Source organism: Ovis canadensis, chromosome 2, assembly GCF_042477335.2.
Source record: "Ovis canadensis isolate MfBH-ARS-UI-01 breed Bighorn chromosome 2, ARS-UI_OviCan_v2, whole genome shotgun sequence".
Classification (NCBI taxonomy): Eukaryota; Metazoa; Chordata; class Mammalia; order Artiodactyla; family Bovidae; genus Ovis; species Ovis canadensis.
The window spans coordinates 145019627-145040328 of record NC_091246.1 but is presented as its reverse complement, the minus strand read 5'-3'; the positions used below and the strand labels follow the sequence as shown (position 1 = coordinate 145040328).

The window sequence follows — 20702 nt, the reverse complement described above, 5'->3', positions numbered from 1 at the left end:
GTAGATTATTAATGCAGGTTCTTATAGATCATGTTAATGAGCCTTGGATTTAATTTTAAGGAGAAGCCAGTGAATATTTTAAAGTAGGGGTTTGGTGTGATCAGACTTATATTTAAAAGTTCATTCTGTTTGTTTGGAAAGACTGGATTGAGGAGAGTATGGGGAGCATCAAGACTAGTAGCAAATAGACCAGTTAAGATGCTGTGGTAATATTCTAGAAATTTCAGATTTGAAATTCAAGATGTATTTATTAAAGGTGCATTTTGAATGTTAAAGATGTATTTTGAAGGTAGAATCAAAAGGGTTGGTGATGGATTGTATGTTATTGATGAGTTAGATAAATTTTTGAGTAGCTGTATATGGAGATAATTTTACAGAGGTGAAAAAGATAATAGAAAAGCAGGTTTAAAGTTTTCAGAGTTAGATAAGTTAAGTTTGAGATGCCTCTGAAACATCCAAGTGGAAATAGTGAATAAGCAGTTGGATATATGAGTTTTGTACTCAAAGAAGTCTGGGCTAGGGTATAAATTTTAGACCCTTGAGAATAAAAATGGCATTTATTGCCAGGGGATGGAATGCAGTCAAGTTGGGAGAAAAGGGAAATGGACTTTGAAGAAAAAGTTAACATTTAAATGTCAGAAAGGGAAAGGAGAAAATAAACAGAAGAATGCAGCATCACATAAGCCAACAGAAAAGATGCTGCCTTTGGAGAGAGGATTGATCTGATGTTGATATGAGAAGATCAGTATTTTAGGAAGATTATTCTGACAACTGTTTAGAATGCATTTGGATTATAAGACTGAAGCTATGTTTCTTTCTGTGATGAAGAGAAATCATTGTTTTCAGGCAGTAGTTATTTTTCACTTTTGAAGGCCAGGATTTCATTGTATTTTGGGTCCCTTAATCTAAGAAGTGAAGATGACAGAGAGAAAAATGAGCTCATGTTATCTTGTAATAAGAGAGGAGTTTGTCAGCTAAAGGGACATCTGGTTCCTAGATAAGATGTTCTCTTGTTGAGAACCTGTACTATGCCAGACTTTATTCTTATGCTATATTCCTCATGTTATGTTCTTATCTAATCTTCATAGCATCTCTTATAAAGTAGAGAGTATCATCCCTTTTTTTTCAGAGGTTGAACAACTCGCCCGCATTTACACAACTACAAGTAGAAGCTTGAGTTTGAAAACAAATCTATCTGATTTCAGAACCAGTGCTTTTTATCACTTTGCTATAATTGTCTCTTAAAGAGGAATGTCTAGAGTTTTTTAGCAGCAGTGTTGAGGTTTTAGAAATGTAAACTAGAAAAAAAGTATTTAAAAAGCTGTTTCTTTATGTTTTTTAATTATAAAATGTAAAACTAGAGGATTAGCAATAAAAAAGGAAACTTCACCTGATAGCTTACTTTCTTTGTATGGTTGCCTTGTATGCTATTTGGTTCTTAAAAGTGCTAAGGGATCATTGAACAAGTTATACTAAATTAATAATAGATAGCTTGGATAAAGGGATGGCACATTTCTAGAATGTCACTAATTTTTGCTTTCTAAACGGGAACAAATAAGCTGTGAAATTTCCATCTAGTGGCAAGCTTTAGATTACTGCAAGCTAGACACAAGTTGAGTCTGGCGGTGGCTCTTTGGAGCACTTAACCAGCACTTGTCAGATGTAGTGCTAGAGTGTGACATAGAGCATTGTATGCACCTTGTTTCCATTTGCTTCTTCATAACAGGAACCTGTTTGACAGTGATGGTACCTTTTGTTGACATTGATGCCCCAAAATGTTTTTCTAAAACCTTTTTATTGAGAGCCATTTTAATCTGCTTAAACTATACAATTAAGTAGTTTACAGTGTATTCACAAAGTTGTGCTGCAGTCACCACTAGTTCCAGAACGTTTTTAACACTGTGCCCCTGCCCCCTGCCAAAAAAGAAAATGCAGCCTCTCCGTTCCAGCCTCGTCTCGTTTCCTGGAAGCCGCTAATCTCCTAAATAGTATTCCATAGCACAGGGATATCATACTTATTTGTCCATTCATGGGTTGATTTCGGTTTTTGGCTCTGTGGGTAATGTTGCTGTGAACATTTGTATAGGTTTTTGTGTGAATGTATGTTTTCAACTCTCTTGGGTATATGAGAGTAGAATTGCTTGGTCATGTGGTAGCTCTGTGGGCTTCCCTGGTGGCTCAGCTGGTAAAGAATCCACCTGCAGTGTGAGAGACCTGGGTTCTATCCCTGGGTTGGGAAGATGTACTGGAGAAGGGAACGGCTCCCCACTCCAGTATTCTGGCCTGGAGAATGCCATGGACCATACAGTCCATGGGGTGGCAAAGAGTAGGACACGACTGAGCACTCTTCATTTTCACTTTCATGGTAACTCTGTTTAACTTAAAAACGGCTGCACTGTTTTATATTTCTACCAGCTATGTATGAGAGTTTGTTGCTCTGTATTCTTGCCAACACTTATTTTACATTTCAAAAATTATAACCATCCAAATAGGTATAAAGTGGTAGGTATCTCATTGTGACTTTGATTTGCATTTTCCTAATGACTGATAGTATTGGCATCTTTTCTTGTGCTTGTTTGTCATTTGTAGATCCTCTTTGGAGAAATGTCTATTCAAATCCTTTGCCTAATTTTTTAGAGAGAGGGTATCATGATTTATTTTTCCATGTTTAACTTAATACTTTCCCATTTCACTGAATCAATTTCTCCATAAAACATTACAATAGTCTTTCGTGTGTGTGTGCTAAGTCACTTCAGTCATGTCCTACTCTTTGCGACCCTATGAACTGTAGCCCGCCAGGCTCCTTTGTCCAAGGGATTCTTTAGGGAAGAATACTGGAGTGGGTTGCCATGCCCTCCCCCAAGGGATTTTCCCGACCCAGGGTCAAACTTGGGTCTCTTTACATTTCCTGCACTGGGAGACAGGTTCTTTACCACTAGCGCCATCCAGGAAGCTCACAATATTCTTCCACAGTACCCTTATTTTAAGGGGAACATAGTCATTTGCAAGCTAAGATATTCACAGGCTGTTTATAGTACTCCTATGTTCTGCCCTCTTTTTTTTATTGCGGCAAAATATGCATAACATAATTTTTCTTTTTTACTGCTTTAACCCATTTTTAGGTATATAATTCAGTGACATTAAATACATACATTCTCAATGTTGTGCAACCATCCATTTCTGAAACTTTTATTTTTATCATTCTAAAAGAAACTCCATCCAATAATAACAGTAGGGAACTTACATTTTTAGGATCTCTTGAAATGGAATCCAGTTTACGTCACATAAATTTATTTCAGCTTTGATTCGTTTTCAGGAATATATTATATAGAGGGTGATATATTGTGTTCTTTAATTTTTATGACTATCACTAATTGTTACTATTAGTTTGTGAAATGATTTCTTGAAATGGCAAATGTGGTTATTTTGAACATACGTATATTTTATTATTTTACATATATAAAATACACATAACTATTTTTATATATTGCATATACTTTGAAGTTGAGCATATATATATTTATATACTATAAATTTATAAGGCTTATTATTTTAGGAAACTCAAGAATATACCCGAAATGTTGTTAGATATTGCCTTGAAGCTCTTCAAGACTGGTTTGATGCTATTAACTTCGTAGATGAGGTATGTATATTTTTGATTATGTAAAAGCATTTAAGAAAAGAAGTATTAGATCTCATTTAACCTTGAAAATAATGAATGTCTTTTCATGGGATAAGGGAAAGATGTCAGAATAAGCATAAAATCACTAGGCTTTAAAAAAGGAGGAAGTAAGAGACCAATCATTTGCTATTTAGGGGATTCTACAGTACGTTAACTGTATTTGCTTATTTCCTAGAGAAGGATATATTTTTTAATGTTATTAAATATGTATTTGTCAGGAGTGAATATCAGTTTCTTTCAGGGAGGAAAAAGTGGCAGTGCAGATGTGAATAGAATAGAGGAGATTGATGGAAAAGGCACCACAGCTTTATCAATTGGTCAGTGCTCTGTGGGTATGAGCAGAAGTAATTGTCATTGATAATGAACTGAGAAGAATTAAATAAAGAATGAAAGAAAAAAGAATGAAAGTTTAAGTAGAATTTGGGAATCAAACAATATGTCTTTTACGATGTTTAAAAGTCTCTTGTTTCTTAAAGTGCTTTGACATATTTGTTTCTGAAAACAACCCTGGTTAAGTAGGGAAGATATTGTTAATCCTTTCCTTTTTCATAGATGTAAAATGGAGATAGAGATATTAAGTGACTTGCCTGTAGTTTTATGGCAAACTACTAATAATTCTGGGTCTAGAGCCTACATCTCTCAACTGCTTGTCTGGTAGTATTTCAGCTGTACTAGCTGTTGGCAATGGAAAGAGCTTTAGAATTAGGCATACCTGAGTAAAAACTGTTGCTCTGCCACAAATCAAATAGCTGTGTCTTCTTGACAGTGTTTTTGTTTGTTTTAAAGCATTACCGAATCTCTCTACTCATTTCTTTAAGATAATAATATTAGCCAGTGAGGATTGACCAAGAGGCATGTATTTCATATGTGATAAATATTTGTTCTGTCAGCCTGAGTATGGAGGTCAGAAGTTATTGCAGTAATCCAGCACAGATGAAGTAAATAATAATTTTTGAATTGAATTAAGACATATCAAAGAATCACTTAGAACACAGGATGGAATAAATTTTTCCCAAAGTGTAGACCACTTAAGAATCCTGAAATTCTAAATATCATTTATGAGTGTATAGCAGAGCAACATTTATGAGTATATAGCAGAGTAGTTAGAGTCTTCTCTCATGAGAGGAAAGTAGAACATGTGTTCACCCAGCAAATATTTATTGAATGTTTACTATGTTCTAAACACTGGGGATACAGTGATGAAAGGGTTCCTGATTTGAGGAAATGGAAGACAAGTAAATGGCTAATTTGATCAGAATGCTTCTGTATAAAGTTCTGACGAGGGTGCTATAGGGGAGAGTAGAGTGGAGCATCTGATTTACCCTGGGGGACTCAGGAAAAACTTCCTAGTAGAAATGTCGTTTCAGCAAAGTCTTATGGTACGTTAATCCAGCGGGAGCAAGTATATATAGCATTTGAGGCCAAGGGAAGAGCATATACAAAGGCTCTACTTATAGTGTATGAGTTTATATGACAGTAGATAAGGCCGGAGAGTCCTGTCTCTCAAGAGTTGGACAGTTAAAGGAGGTTAAAACTATAGGGAGCCATTAAAAGATGATAAATGGAGAAGTACAGGGTTAAAGTAATGTTCAGTAAGACTATCTCCTGGCAGTATGAAAATTTAATATGCATGTAAAAACAGATTTAAGTAGATGTATTAATTAAGCTTCTTTTTAAAACACTTTTAAGGCAGCCTGATTTAAAGGAGCGATACTTTATTATGAGTACAGAGAGATCGTTCAGGGATCTTATGGCATTCTGGACTTCAGGAACTGAGTGGAATGCTGAACAGGAGCTCTTGTCTCTTGCTTTTCCTTGCTCTTTCTGCCTCATTTTTTCCTTCTCTTTCTGTAGATTGGTTTTTCTGTGCTTTTTTTTTTTGCCTTTGTTAAACATTATCTTCCTATAATTGCCTTATATTGCAGTTTCAGCCATACTCCAAGAATCTCCACAGATGTCTTTAAATCCCAGTTCAGTTTTCAAGTGAGAGAGAACCTCATTGCCCATGATGGGATAGGGATCCCCTGCCCTGATCTAATCAGATGTGACTACTCTAAACTTGACTGGCAGGCTCCAATTCCTGTATGTATGTATTTGGAAAGGGGGGAGGAAGGGACATTCTGAGAAGAAGAGGGAGGTTTGTGAGCTAGACAGATACCACAAAAAGCTTCTTATAGAGGGTAAGAATAGAAGCAAAGGTTAGCACTGAAATCTGGGCACTAAATGTTGAGAGCCTGAGCTAAGGTTGGTTAGAGGCAATGTGGAAAGAGGAAAAAGTAGAATTAAGAGGTACTTAGAAAATCAAACACACTTTGACGCCTTAGCAAGTGGAGGAGATTTGAGAGAAGGAAAGAGTTTACATTTCAGATTTCTATTACTGGGAATTTGCAGAAGAAACATTGAGAAAGATTGAGTTTTAGGGCAAAGATGCTGAGTTTGATCTGGACACAGTGTATTTGTGGTCCCGATGGGATGTTAAATAAGTGTTGATGTTCGGTAGATACTTGAATGTAGGGTTTGGAGTTCAGGAGTGAAATTTCTGCTGAGATTTAGTAGTCATCTTGTGTTGGCAGTTGAAGCTATAAACTGAACGAAGTGTCTCAAATGGGAACAGTGGAAAGCTGAGAATGGAATCTAAGAAACACCTCAGTATATTTGGAAGGAGTGTTAAAAGAGTTTTTCAAGTAGCTTATTTGTGACATTGGACAAAGGGAGATTATGGGATGTAAAACTGCAGAAGAATGTGTGTTTAACATATGCTCAAGCCTTGAAAGACAAGATAGAGCCTGTGGCTTAGCAATTAATAGAAATGTGTGTTGAGTACTGTGTCCTTTTACTTGATCCTCACAGTTGTCCATCTGCTTATTATCTTCACTTTATGGATGAGGCAGCTTAGGCACTGTTCTTGATGCCTTCAAAGGAAATTGAAGGATTTAGCTAGTTAGTATATGTTATGTTACTCAAACGATGATAGTAATATAAGGCAAACTTGCTTGATTTTTATTTTTGATTATGGTGAAATGCACATGAAATTTACCACCTTTTAAACCTTTTTTAAAGTATACGGTTATTCACATTCTTGTGCAACCAGCCTCCAGAACTTTGTTTAGTAAAGCTGAAACTCTGTCCCCAGCAAACCCAATAATCTCACTTTCCCTTACCCCAGCCCCTGGCAGCCATCATCATACTTTGTGTCTCTATGATATTGACTGCTTGGCATACCTAAGTGGAATCATACAGTATATGTATTTTTGTGACTGGTTTATTTCACTTAGCATAATGTCTCGAAGGTTCATCCAAATTGCAGCATGTGTCAGAAATTCCTCCCCTTTTCTGGAAGTCAAACATTTATTAGAACAACTTTCTATAGATGGTTATTCACATGTTAAAGAGGATTTTTTTCTCATACTGGTTTTGGAAAAAACTCTTTCAGGGATGGTGACATTTCAAATCTTTATGACTCAATATGATACTATATTAGCATAATTATGAGAATGTTTTGGCTAGATTTTTTTAACAGGAGAAAACTACCAAAAATTTATAGAAGCATTAAAAACAAATGATATCTTTTAATGTTTCATTTTTCTTGTTTAAGAAAAACAACAATTTGTGTTTGCCCTTGAGCAATAGTGTGACCCATGGGAGTCACAGATTTAAAATACGCTTTTTATAATATCCACAAGGATATCAAAGATCTTTGACGTGTACTGTACTAAGCTTTCCTATAGAGTCTGTGTTCACCACTGATACGGGGAGCATCTCATCCAGCTAGGTAAGCCCTTTAACTGCACTTCAGGATAGGGCTGTAGTCAGACCCTCAGATAATTCTGAATATAGCAGACTAGCTTCTCAGTTCACTACCTGTTAGCTTTAGGAAGTTACTTAAGTTTTTTAAAATTGAGTTTCCCTATTCATAAAATTGGAATATTCAATTTCTACCCCATAGGGGTCTCCTAGGATTAAATTAAATATGAATAAAGTGCTTATCAGCACGGTGACTGGCACACTCAGTGAATGTTAGCTGTGATTATTGTTTTTGTTATTATCATCACATTTGTTGTGCATGCATGTGAAGATTCTGAAATGGCCGACTGTAAAGGGAAACGTCTTCCATCCCTTGTTCTGTACGAGATGCATCAGAGGATTGAGTATATAGTTTGAGTATATAGTTTCTGCCTTTAAGGAACTTGCATTTGGGTCTTTAAATTGTAATACTTTTTTTACAGTGGGGTTTTTAAACTATAACGTCTAAAATCTTACTTTTTGGTAAAAAAAAGTGTAGGCCAATAAATCAAGGTGGAAGTGTTGTTTTAGCATTTTAAAACCTTTGAATTTGGTAAAGTATTATTTGACTTCTGGATTTTCTTTCTTTCCAGCCAGCACCTAACCAAGTTACTTTTCATCTGCCACTACATCGTTATTACGCTATGTTTTTGAGTAAGGTAAAAGTTTTCATTAAATACTCTGTTCATCTGTTTTATGAACATTGGGAAATATGTATTAAATTAGTAACTTTTTTAATAACAATTTTTAGGCTGTGAAATGTCAAGAACTAGATTTGGATTCTGTTTTGCCAGATCAGGAAATGTTAATGAAACTGATGATTCACCCACTCCAAATTCAGGTATGTATTTAGGCTTTTGGGCTGGCTGGAGTCCCTAGTGGCTCAGATGGTAAAGAACCTGTCTGCAATGCAGGAGACCTCATTTAAGGTTTCAGTGAATATTATTATAAATATACCCAGGAGTCATCATGGAAACTTAACTCATATATAAGCTCCAAAAGAAGGAGTATATAAAATATAGTGATTATTTCAAAATTATATATTTGAACTGAATATCCTAAATACCAGACAGAATATCAGGCTTATGCTATGATTAAGCTGTAAAATATTTTGAAATGATTGTTTATCGTAACATGATTTTATAAAGGTTGACTATAGATGACTTCTTCGTTCAATTAATTTTTGTTTTACTAGGCAAGTCTTGCTGAAATCCATAGCAATATGTGGGTAAGAAATGGTCTGCAGATCAAAGGACAAGCCATGACCTATGTCCAGTCTCATTTCTGTAATTCCATGATTGATCCTGACATTTACCTGTTACAGGTAAGCCAGTCTAGTGATGGAGATGTTGAACTTCAGAAGTATCTCATTTGTACCTGTGGGATTTTAATTTGTAGAGGTGACTAAATGAGGACATAGAGAGGTCAGTGCTATTGAAAGAAGAATTTTATTACTTACATTTTCCAAAGGGAGAGGGGCATGCCATGCCACGCAGGACCAAAGGGGAAGCGTTAGATTTTTGTCAGGAGACAGAAGGAATGAGGGGAAATCCTAGATCAGAAGCTTTATTGAGGTTTCCATAGGAAAGGCACGGCAGGGCTAGGGAAGTAGTTTAGCATTGGCTGGTTTGAATCATCTTGGTGAGCTTTGGGGCATAAAGGCCATCCCCAGCTCTCTGGTACCTGCCCTGGCCAAGGGGCCTGCAGATATATTGGCTTGGTCTATGAGTTAAATAAAGGGCAAGAGTGACTTGCATATGAAAGACTTGCTTCCAGGTAAGCTGTTTGAACAAATACGATACAGAAAATAAGAGGAATGATAAGCACAAGAAATAAAACTGGGGAATTTCCTCACGGTCCAGTGCTTAGGACTTGGTGCTTTCACTGCCAAGGGCCCAGGTTCAATCCCTAGTTGGGGAGCTAAGATCCTGCAAGCCGTGTGGGGGAAATACCCAGAGGGGGAAAAGAGGAAGAAAAAAAGAAAAAGAGGCATTGAACCATGTCTAATATCATATAAGAAACGAATCGCCAGTCTAGGTTCGATGCAGGATACAGGATGCTCGGGGCTGGTGCACTGGGATGACCCAGAGGGATGGTATGGGGAGGGAGGTGGGAGGGGGGTTCAGGATTGGGAACACATGTACACCCGTGGTGGATTCATGTTGATGTATGGCAAAACCAATACAATATTGTAAAGTAGCCTCCAATTAAATAAATTTAAATTAAAAAAAAGAAGAATACTGAATAAATACTGACTACTGAGAAATAAACTTTGTGGGTTTTATTTTTATTTATTTATTTATTGATCTTTTAAAGGTTTGTGCATCTAGACTTGATCCAGATTATTTTATTTCATCTGTCTTTGAAAGGTAAGCATAGTTTTATTAATACAGGTATTAGGAAGTATTTGGAATTTAAGTTAATTTTGTCTTAACTTAAAAAAAATCTGTCTCAAATATTTTTTTAATAGATTTAAGGTAGTGGATTTGTTGACAATGGCTTCACAACATCAAAACACAGTACTTGATGCAGAGCATGAGAGATCCATGTTAGAAGGCGCTCTTACATTTCTTGTGATTCTTTTGAGTCTTCGTTTACATTTAGGTAAAAAGCACTAATACAAATACTTGGGTACCTCCCTTTCCTCCCCTTACCCTGTGGTAGTAACTGGTTTATGGAAAAAAAGGAAAGGATGCATTTCATACTCTTGACACAATATGTTTTACCATTAATACTCCTTTTAGAATATTCTTTGAACCCTTACTTAAGGGAACTGCAAATAGCAGGGCAGTTAAACTGCAGTTATATTGGGGCATTGTTTTCTTTGCCCTGTGATTTTTGAAGCATCTCATTTTTGGTAAAATAACTTAATTGTGTGGTAAGTTGTTTCTTTATATATATAAATATTCAGATATATTAATTCTGTTTTTAATTTTAGGAATGTCTGATGATGAGATTCTCAGAGCAGAGATGGTAGCCCAGCTGTGTATGAATGACAGAACACACAGTTCATTGCTGGACCTCATATCCTTTTAAGAGTTTAATTTTCTTTTAGTTGTAGGATCTAAATTACAAGTAATATTTATGGATTAAAATATATCACTTTCTGATTAAAACTTTTTTTTTTGAGGTTGGAAAATAATATGGAAAAAAACTCCCAATTTTTTTGTTCAATTCTGTGTTCAAGATCAGTGGCAGATTTGCTTCTAATCATCATCTCTCAGGGTGCTCTTGTTAGACTTTGTTTAAGCATCAGGACTCTTTGCTCTGGGCACCCCAGAACCTGACCTTCTAGGATAGCAGTAGTAAAAGGGAACTGGACACTTGGTAAAAGGCAGCTAGGTCTACTATATTTGTATAACCAGGATGGAATTCATCATTAAAATTTAGAGTTATATCTTATAATTATCAGAGTTTTAAACATTCTGAGTATTTTTTCCTGAGAATTCAGTTTTAAACCAAGAGGCTTTGAAGGGCAAAGGCTGTTGTCTACAAACTTTAAAACCTTAAGGTTCTCTATAGGACTGAGGATTCAGTGGACACTTTATTATTTTTTTAAGGTATTCTTCATAAAGTTTTAGATAAAGGTTATCATGTTATTTAGTGGAAAATTTGCTTTGTGAGTTTTTGAATTTACTTTGTACGTTATGATTTTGTTTGAAATAATTGACTAAAATTTTATGAACTGGCTCCTATTAGAAAGTCTGTTTGATAACCTTAAAGATTTTCTTAAGCAGACAACAACTTGATACTGTTTGATGATTTCATTCAGCCTTTATGTGTATCACTGTGTATCAGTGCTGTAAAAGAGCAAAAGAATTCTCCATAACTTTGAATTTAGAAAAAATTATATAGCTTTAATGTGAAACCAATAGGAAAGAATCTAGGGTTTTCTGGTTTTCTTCTTTTTGAAAAATTTGCTTAGTATTTTTTCATTCTTATTTTGAGGAGGATATTTTGTGTCTTTTATGAAATAATCTTTGCTCATAAAAATCTGGGCTGATATTTAGTATACTGTCTTTGATTTTCGAAGACGAATAATATAACATTATTTGCAAATTGTTGAAAATGGAGATTAATTTTTAAAGGTTTTTTTTTTTTTCGTTTCCTGAAACTGTATTCATTTGTTTTGGGGGAAATATACATCAGAACTACTTCAGCATATAATTTATTAGTAAGCTATTAATTAAGCTATCTTAAAAATAAGTTATTTTAAAAATTAAGCTGCATTAAGCTATTTTAAAAAATCACAGTTAATAAAGTTGTTATTGAACTGTTGTATTATGTAGCCCTCTTGTGGCCAGCTTTATATATTACAGCCAATTCAGTTCAGTTGAGTTCAGTCTTAGTCATGTGAGACTCTTTGCGACCCCATTGACTGCAGCACACCAGGCTTCCCTGTCCATCAGCCACTCACTGAGCTTGCTCAAACTCATGTCAATTGAGTCGATGCTGCCATCTGACCATCTCATCCTCTGTTATCCCCTTCTCCTCCTGCCTTCCATCTTTCCCAGCATCAGGGTCTTTTCCAGTGAGTCAGTTCTTAGCATCAGGTGGCCAGAGTATTGGAGCTTCAGCTTCAGCATCAGTTCTTCCAATGAATACTTAGGACTGATTTCCTTTAGGATTGACTTTTTAGATCTCCTTGCAGTCCAAGGGACTCTCAAGAGTCTTCTCCAACTCCACAGTTCAAAAGCATCAATTTTTCGGTGCTCAGCTTTCTTTATGGTCTCATATCCATACATGACTACTGGGAAAACCATATCTTTGACTAGATGAACCTTTGTTGGCAAAGTAATGTCTCTGTTTTTTAATATACTGTCTAGGTTGGTCATGGCTTTCCTTCCAAGGAGTAAGCGTCTTAATTTCACGGCTGCAGTCACCATCTGCAGTCATTTTGGAGCCCCCCAAAATAAAGTCTGTCACTGCTTCCATTGTTTCCCTTTCTGTTTGCCATGAAGTGATGGGACTGGATGCCATGATCTTAGTTTTCTGAATGCTGAGTTTTAAGCCAACTTTTTCACTCTCTTCTTTCACTTTCATCAAGAGGCTCTTCAGTTCTTCTTTGCTTTCTGCCATAAGGATGGTGTCATCTGCATATCTGAGGTTATTGATATTTCTCCCAGTAATCTTGAATCCAGCTTGTGCTTCATCCAGCCTGGCATTTTGGATGATGTACTCTACATATAAGTTAAATAAGCAGGATGACAATATACAGCCTTGATGTACTCCTTTCCCTATTTGGAAACAGTCTGTTGTTCCATGTACTGTTCTGACTGTTGCTTCTTGACCTGAATACAGGTTTCTCAGGAGGCAGTAAGGTGGTCTGGTATTCCCATCTCTTTAAGAATTTTCCACAGTTTATTGTGATCCACACAGTCAAAGGCTTTGGTGTAGTCAGTAAAACAGAAGTAGAGTTTTTCTGAAACTCTCTTGCTTTTTTGATGATCCAAAGGATGTTGGCAATTTGATCTCTGGTTCCTCTGCCTTTTTAAAATCCAGCTTGACCCTCTGGAAGTTCACTGTTCACATACTGTTGAAGCCTGGCTTGGAGAATTTTGAGCATTACTTTGCTAGCTTGTGAGATGAATGCCATTGTGTGGTAGTTTGAGCATTCTTTGGCATTGCCTTTCTTGGGGGTTGTTTGGAAAGAAAACTGACCTTTTCCAGTCCTGTGGCCACTGCTGAGTTTTCCAAATTTGCTGGCATATTGAGTTCAGCACTTTCACAGCATCATCATTTAGGATTTGAAATAGTTCACCTGGAATTCCATCACCTCCACTAGCTTTGTTCATAGTGATGCTTCCTAAGGCCCACTTGACTTTGCTTTCCAGGATGTCTGGTTCTAGTCCAGTGATCACACCATCGTGGTTATCTGGGTCATGGAGATCTTTTTTGTATAGTTCTTCTGTGTATTCTTGCCACCTCTTCTTAATATCTTCTGCTTCTGTTAGGTCCATACCATTTCTGTCCTTTATTGTGCCCATCTTTGCATGAAATGTTCCCCTGGTATCTCTAATTTTCTTGAAGAGATCTCTAGTCTTTCCCATTCTGTTATTTTCCTCTGTTTCTTTGCATTGATCACTGAGGAAGGCTTTGTTATCTCTCCTTGCTATTCTTTGGAACTCTGCATTCAAATGAATATATCTTTCCTTTTCTCCTTTGCCTTTCACTTCTCTTCTTTTCATAGCTATTTGTAAGGCCTCCTCAGACAACCATCTTGCCTTTTTGCATTTCTTTTTCTTGGGAATGGTCTTGATCACTGCCTCCTGTACAGTGTCACGAACCTCCATCCATTGTTCTTCAGGCACTCTATCAGATCTAATCCCTTGAATCTGTTTGTCACTTCCACTGTATAATCATGAGGGAATTGATTTAGGTCATACGTGAATGGTCTAGTGGTTTCCCCCTCTTTCTTCAATTAAGTCTGAATTTGGCAATAAGGAGTTCATAATCTGAGCCACAGTCAGCTCCTGGTCTTGTTTTTGCTGCCTGTATAGAACTTCTCCATCTTTGGCTGCAAAGGATATAGTCAGTCTGATTTCAGTGTTGACCATCTGGTGATGTCCACGTGTAGAGTCTTCTCTTGTGTTGTAGGAAGAGGGTGTTTGCTGTGACCAGTGCATTCTTTTGGCAAAACTCTGTTAGCCCTTGCCTTGCTTCATTTTGTACTCCAAGGCCAAACTTGCCTGTTACTCCAGTTATCTCTTGACTTCCTACTTTTGCATTCCAGTCCCCTGTGATGAAAAGGACATCTTTTTGGGGTGTTAGTTCTAGAAGGTCTTGTAGGTCTTTATAGAACCGTTCAACTTCAGCTTCTTCAGCATTACTGGTTGGGGCATAGACTTGGATTACTGTGATATTGAATGGTTTGCCTTGGAAACAAACAGGGATCATTCTGTCGTTTTTGAGATTACACCCAAGTACTGCCTTACAGACTCTTCTGTTGGCTATGAGGGCTACTCCATTTCTTCTAAGGAATTCTTGCCCGTAGTAGTAGATACAATGGTCATCTGAGTTAAATTCACCCATTCCAGTCCTTTTAAGTTCATTGATTCCTGAGATGTCAACATTCACTCTTGCCATCTCCTGTTTGACCACTTGCAGTTTACCTTGATTCATGGACCTAACATTCAGGTTTGTAGGCAATACTGTTCTTTACAGCATCGGACTTTACTTTCATCATCAATCACATCCACAGTTGAGTGTTGTTTTTGCTTTGGCTCCGTCTCTTCATTCTTTCTGGAGTTATTTCTCCACTGATCTCCATTAGCATATTGAACACCTACTGACCTGGGGTGTTCATTTTTCAGTGTCCTGTCTTTTTGCCTTTTCATACTGTTCATGGGGTTCTCAAGACAGGAATATTTTAGCAAAGAAAGTTGGAAACTAATAGCTTAATAAGATTATAAATCTGACTTCTAGTTATTAATTTTTTTTCTTGACACATGCATCATATTCCAGAAAATCCAAATCCTAAAAGTGGTATTATTCCAGGAAGTTATAGCTTTGAATCAGTTTTATCAGCGGTAGCTGATTTTAAGGCTCCTGTTTTTGAACCTGGAGGTTCTATGCAACAAGGCATGTATACTCCTAAAGGTACGTTTATATCTATGAATGTATTTTTCAAATATCAGGTTTTTTGAAGGCTCGTTGTGTATACTGAAACAAAATGTTTGCCTTTTATTTCCTTAGCTTTGGTTTCCCCCTCAACTTTCTTACGTGTATGTTTGTCTTTTTCAGTATACCGTGATATTGATTCCTTTTATTTAAAAATCTGATTTATGTTATAGTAAGACTTCTGAGATGAGTCTAAATTATAAAAGGAACTTTATCTATGAACACCAGTTTATGTTTGTAAGTTAATGAGCTTGAAATTATGATGTAAAATATATACTTAAAAACACTCTGAGTGTATTTGCCCTTTAAATTTGATTTTGAAATAGTTGTCACTACCCTGTTTAATTTGAAACAGTTAAAAATCTATATGGAATAGTGATAATGTTCTCATATGTTTTAAACCTTCATAAATACATAGAAACCTTTTCCTTAAATGATTGGTTTTCTAAGGTTTTCTCCCTGGCTTTGTAGAGACATGCTTGATAAAAGCCAGAAGTAGGTGAAATTTCTATCCATGATCTTTTCTTCTTCACTGTCACATATTCATTAAATTGAAATTTTGAAGAAAGTAGAGGTTACAGGTTTCTTGCACCCCTGACCCCTGACACTGGTTGTCTAAGTGAAAAAATGATGCCCACTTTGAAGTTGTAAATAACATGTACTGTGTTTGATAAAAGGCACCAAAATAAGCCTTATCTTGTGGGAATTTTCAGAGTTCACAAAAGAAGCAAGAACAATCCAGGATCTCTGGTTGGAATGTATTCCATTAAAGGAAAAGCACAGTATTTCTTTACTGTAGAGAACACTTTGTATCTAAAATTTAGATGCGCTTAGAAGTAGGATGATGTTCTTGTATAGTGCTATGCTTATTAATAACGTGTGATGTGAGCATTACCTTTGTCAGACTTATTCATGTTGGGGTCCTTATTAAAATACAATTTTCTATCCCTAAACCCCAGTCTGCTCTTGTCTAGATTTCTGGGGATAGATTGTGGAAATCTGCTTTTTTACCAATCTCTATAGGATGGTTGTCACACAGTAAATTTTGAGACACTGAGGCAGAGCACTGGACATTTGAAATTAGAATCAAGAAACTGAGTGTCACATTCACATATAATACTGAATTGTATCTGCTAGTTGTGTGACGTTGAGAAAGTCAGTTTTTTATCTTTGGATTTGACTTCTTCTTTGTAAAATAAAAGTTGGAATGGATGAGTTGTTTTTAACCTTTTTTAAAAAACTATTTAAAATAAATTTGCAGTTTTGGGGAATTAAGCCTTAAATTAATTTATTTCACAAAAGCAATGAAAGCAGGCATACTCTTGTTAACATGAGTGTGGGTAGTGGACATCGCTTCTCATCTGTTTTACCATTTCCTTGCTCTGAAAGTTGTTGTTTGGTTGCTAAGCTGTGTCCTACTCCATTGGGATCCCATGAACTGTAGCCTGCCAAACTCCTCTGTTCATGGGATTTCCAAGGCAAGAATACTGGAGTGGGTTGCAGTTTGCTTCTGTAAGAGATCTTCTCAACCCAGGGATTGAACCTGTGTCTCCTGCATTGGCAGGCAGATTCTTTACCCTTGAGGCACAAGGGAAGTTCAGTCAGATTAAACTTTACCATCTTTTAAATTTAAGATATACTGAAATGTAATTAGTCATTAGAGACTCAATTGTAAAGAATCTCCTGCCAGCGCAGGAGACAAGGAGACATGGGTTTGATCTCTGGGGAGATCCCCTGGAGGAGGAAATGGCAACCCACTCCAGTATTCTTGCCTGGAAAATTCCGTGGACAAAGAAGCCTGGCGGGCTACAGTCCATGGGGCTGCAGAAAAGTCAGATACGACTGAGCGACTCAGCATGCACGCACAGTTGTTAGAGATCGACTTGATTCCTAAGAAGTCATCAGTGTTTTCTTTCTGCTCTCTTTTGAATGGTAGCTGAAGTCTGGGATCACGAATTTGACCCTGTCATGGTCATTCTTCGAACAGTTTACCGTAGAGACGTGCAGTCTGCGATGGACAGATACACAGCATTGTAAGTCTGTTATATTCATTAGTATAATAGTGGATATCTTCTGTTTATAAAAAAAAATCAGTTATAACACAGATGTGATAATGTTCTCATTAAAGTATATTTAAAGTCTTTAGAGGAAAGAAATATTTTAAGATTAAAAAAGAATGTGGCTGAGATTTATATTCTCTAGATCTTGATCCAAAATCTGACATTAATCTGATAAAAATAAATTATAGAAAGCACTAATAAGCATAAAAAATAACAAACGTATATAGTTGCTGCTTGACCAGTGGAACGCAAAGCTGAATTTTGTGCTGTTCTGCTTTTAAACCAGTAGAGGAGGCACAAGTTAAAAGAATGAAATGGTCTCATGTCAGAGATGGTGGGTGACTACAAAGAGTGTGGTAGCACTGCCGTATTCTCAACAACTGGGAAAATAGCCAAAGTAAAGTGAATTTTCTTTGTAAATGTTTAACAAAATAGTTAAAATGTTGATAATTGCAGAAAAGTTTTGAGGCTATCTTTTTAATGGAGAATTCAGTCTTATATATTATTATTGTATATTGCTTTTTAATGTATTATTGTATTGGCCAAAAAGTTCTTACGGGGTCTTTGCTGCTGGTCACTAGTTGAGAATCTGTCTTCAGTGCAGGAGATGTGGAGACGTGGGTTCGATCCCTAAGTCAGGAAGATCCCCTGGGGAGGAAATGGCATCCCCCTATGGTATTCTTGCCTGGGTAATCCCATGGACAGAGGAGCCTGGTAGGCCACAGTCCATGGTTGGCACAGAGTTGGACACGACTGAGCAACTGAACAACAGCAAGAACAAAAAATTTGTACAGGCTCTTCCATAAGAGTTTACAGAAAGACCTGAATCAGTGTTTTGGCCAACCCAATATTTCCTTCTGTTTTTAAACATTAAATGGTTAATGTATTGCTGAGCATTATAGAACATCATCTTTCATTTGTGCTCAGTTCATTTGTGCGCAAACATTTTGAAAACAAGTTGGAAATGATTTAAATGTATTTGATCTTGAGAAAATATTTGTTCATATAACTATCAAAGTGTAAATACAGATATTGGGTATAATTGAAACTTCTCTTTGCCAAGACTTTGTAGTAATAGATATATGTTGAATTTAAGAACCATCATAGATACATCTCAAGAAAGTTTATAATGCAGAATTTTAGCATGCTCTCCACTCCCTTCGGAGAAGGCAACGGCAACCCACTCCAGTACTCTTGCCTGGAAAATCCCATGGACAGAGGAGCCTGGTGGGCTGTAGTCCATGGGGTCACTAAGAGTCGGACATAACTGAGCGACTTCACTTTCACTTTTCACTTTCATGCGTTGGAGAAGGAAATGGCATTTCTCTCTACTTTTCTCTAAAACTCTTGGGGAGATAGCCTTAGATTCTCCTTTCTTAGCAACTTCTTTATATAGTTTTTGTATAGTTATGTAACTATTTGTTTGCTTTTTACAACTATTTTTTTGCTTTTTTTTTGTTTGTTTTCTTATTACTTGAAGGAAGTTATTTTTGTCTGTTTCTCTTTTATATCTTCAGAATCTGTCTCATTGCTGGCACATAATTGACATTCACAGTGGTGTTCATTGAGTAAATAAATTTGAAATTGTTCATGCTGAAAATGAAAGATGGGTGGGAGGAAGCATTCCCATGGAAAACCTAGTCTGGCCTTCATAAATACTGTTTGTTGTCTTAAGTGGCTCTGCTTTTTTTCAGGGGGAGTGTGTGGTAGCTTGTCATTGAATATGTAAGAAGTAAATATATAGTTAATTTTTATTATTCTGCTTTACTTTGTAATACATAGCAATTTGGACTAGGATTGGCCTGAAGCTTTCCAGGCCTTGAAAGAGTCATTAAATACTTAATGTAATCAGTTTTAAAAGTGAAATTCAATTTGACAACGCACATTTATTGAGTAAGGGCTTCCCAGGTGGCTCTGTGGTAAGGAATCCATTTGCCAGTGCAGGAGATGCATGGCATGTGGGTTTGATCCTGGGGTTGGGAAGATCCTGTGAAGGAAGAAATGGCTACTGATTCCAGTACTCTTGCCTAGAAAATTCCATGGACACAGGATCCTGGCAGGCTACAGCCATGGGGTCGCAGAGTCAGACACGACTGAACACACACATGCATTTACTGAGTGCATTATTATATACCAGGCACTCTGTGAAGCAAAGGGAACTGTGGTCTTTTATTTTTCAAATAGAAGATTTTTACTTGAGCTTTGAGAAGTTAATTTCCTTCATTTAGACCAGTGGTTCCCAGTCAGAATGAATTTTGTCCTCCAGGGGACATTTACCATTGTCTACAGACTTCAGAGGGCTAAAATTAACATGTAGCATAGGCTAAGTCTGGTCCCCATGACTAAGAATTTCTGGCCTTGAATGTCATTAGTGTCAAGGTTGAGAAAGCTGGTTTAAACCTATACTGACATACAGGTAACCTTTTCTGTTTGTAGGTACCTTGTATTTTCTGACTTATTTTGTGTTATTAGTTGTTTAGAACCATGTCATATTTTGACTTGTAACTGCTTTGCATAGAGAAAACCATATTCTTAGAACTGTTTTTATTAAATTTCCTCTCTCCTATTTTGCTTTATGTTTTTTCTCATTCTCTCATTCTCATTTTGTTTTTGAATTCCTGTACAATGCCTTTATAGTTTCTTAGAAATATTTCTGAAACGTTGTGATGTTTCTTGACAGTTTGAAAATCTTTGTTTTAAAGAAGTGTGTATTTAAAATGAAAGAATAATAACAGAAATACATGTTAGCTTCATATTAAAATCATTTTCATGTAAATCTGTGAAATTTTATGCACAAACTATAGTAACCCAATAATATTTTGTATATTTAAAATAAGTATGGATATGAAGAATATGTTTGTATCTATGTAAAACTTATTTGTTTTGAAATTTATTTTGTATATGTACATCTCTTTCTTTTATTGATATGTCTTATATGATAGCATAATTGACTGGTTCACTTTTTATTATAATACAACTGGGAAATAACCCTAAATTGTGGGGCTTATTGGCTATTGGTCATTTTCATCTTCTTTTAGTTTTAAGGAACAAAAGTGGTGAAACTGATTTTACTTAGTGTGATATTTTTTTGTTTCAAGAAGGTAATAGAAAGGTGTTTTGAAGAATTATGGAGAAAATGAGTAGGTAAATTAAGGCTGTTGTGTCTCCAGAATCTACCTGGTTACTAGGCACTTTGTAGATAATCAGTAATTGCTAAATGAATGAAAATTAAGTTTCTTAAATTTTTTTGTGCCAAGAGTTTAAGTGAAAATAAGCCATTTTCTTTGTGTGATGCTTCGATCTTTGCTGGAAAATTGCTGTAAAAAGCCTTCAAGATCTTCTCTCCAGCTTCTGTAGAAATGCCTTGGGGGCCATCACTAAACGAGGGAGCTGGGCAGTAGCAAGAGGAGGGCTAAAAAAGCGAAGGTGGCTCATCTTGCTCTCCTCACTCCCTTCCAAAATACCCTTTAGTGGACAGTTCAGCTTTTAAAGTGAAAAATCAAACAAAACCCAACAAGAACAAAACAAACCAACAGTTGGAAAACCATTTATTCAGT

At 36.3% G+C, this 20702-nt stretch overlaps 1 protein-coding gene across 1 annotated transcript in view; it reads left to right on the top strand.

Moving 5' to 3' along the window:
- The window catches only part of UBR3 (ubiquitin protein ligase E3 component n-recognin 3), a 200412-nt gene that overhangs the window by 79104 nt on the left and 100606 nt on the right, over nucleotides 1–20702 (top strand). The window contains exons 11-19 of the mRNA XM_069577308.1: nucleotides 3557–3643; nucleotides 8059–8124; nucleotides 8217–8306; nucleotides 8661–8789; nucleotides 9782–9834; nucleotides 9936–10069; nucleotides 10404–10488; nucleotides 14922–15064; nucleotides 17022–17118. Of these exons, the coding sequence (XP_069433409.1) occupies nucleotides 3557–3643; nucleotides 8059–8124; nucleotides 8217–8306; nucleotides 8661–8789; nucleotides 9782–9834; nucleotides 9936–10069; nucleotides 10404–10488; nucleotides 14922–15064; nucleotides 17022–17118 (884 nt within the window). The remainder of the gene's footprint in view (nucleotides 1–3556; nucleotides 3644–8058; nucleotides 8125–8216; nucleotides 8307–8660; nucleotides 8790–9781; nucleotides 9835–9935; nucleotides 10070–10403; nucleotides 10489–14921; nucleotides 15065–17021; nucleotides 17119–20702) is intronic.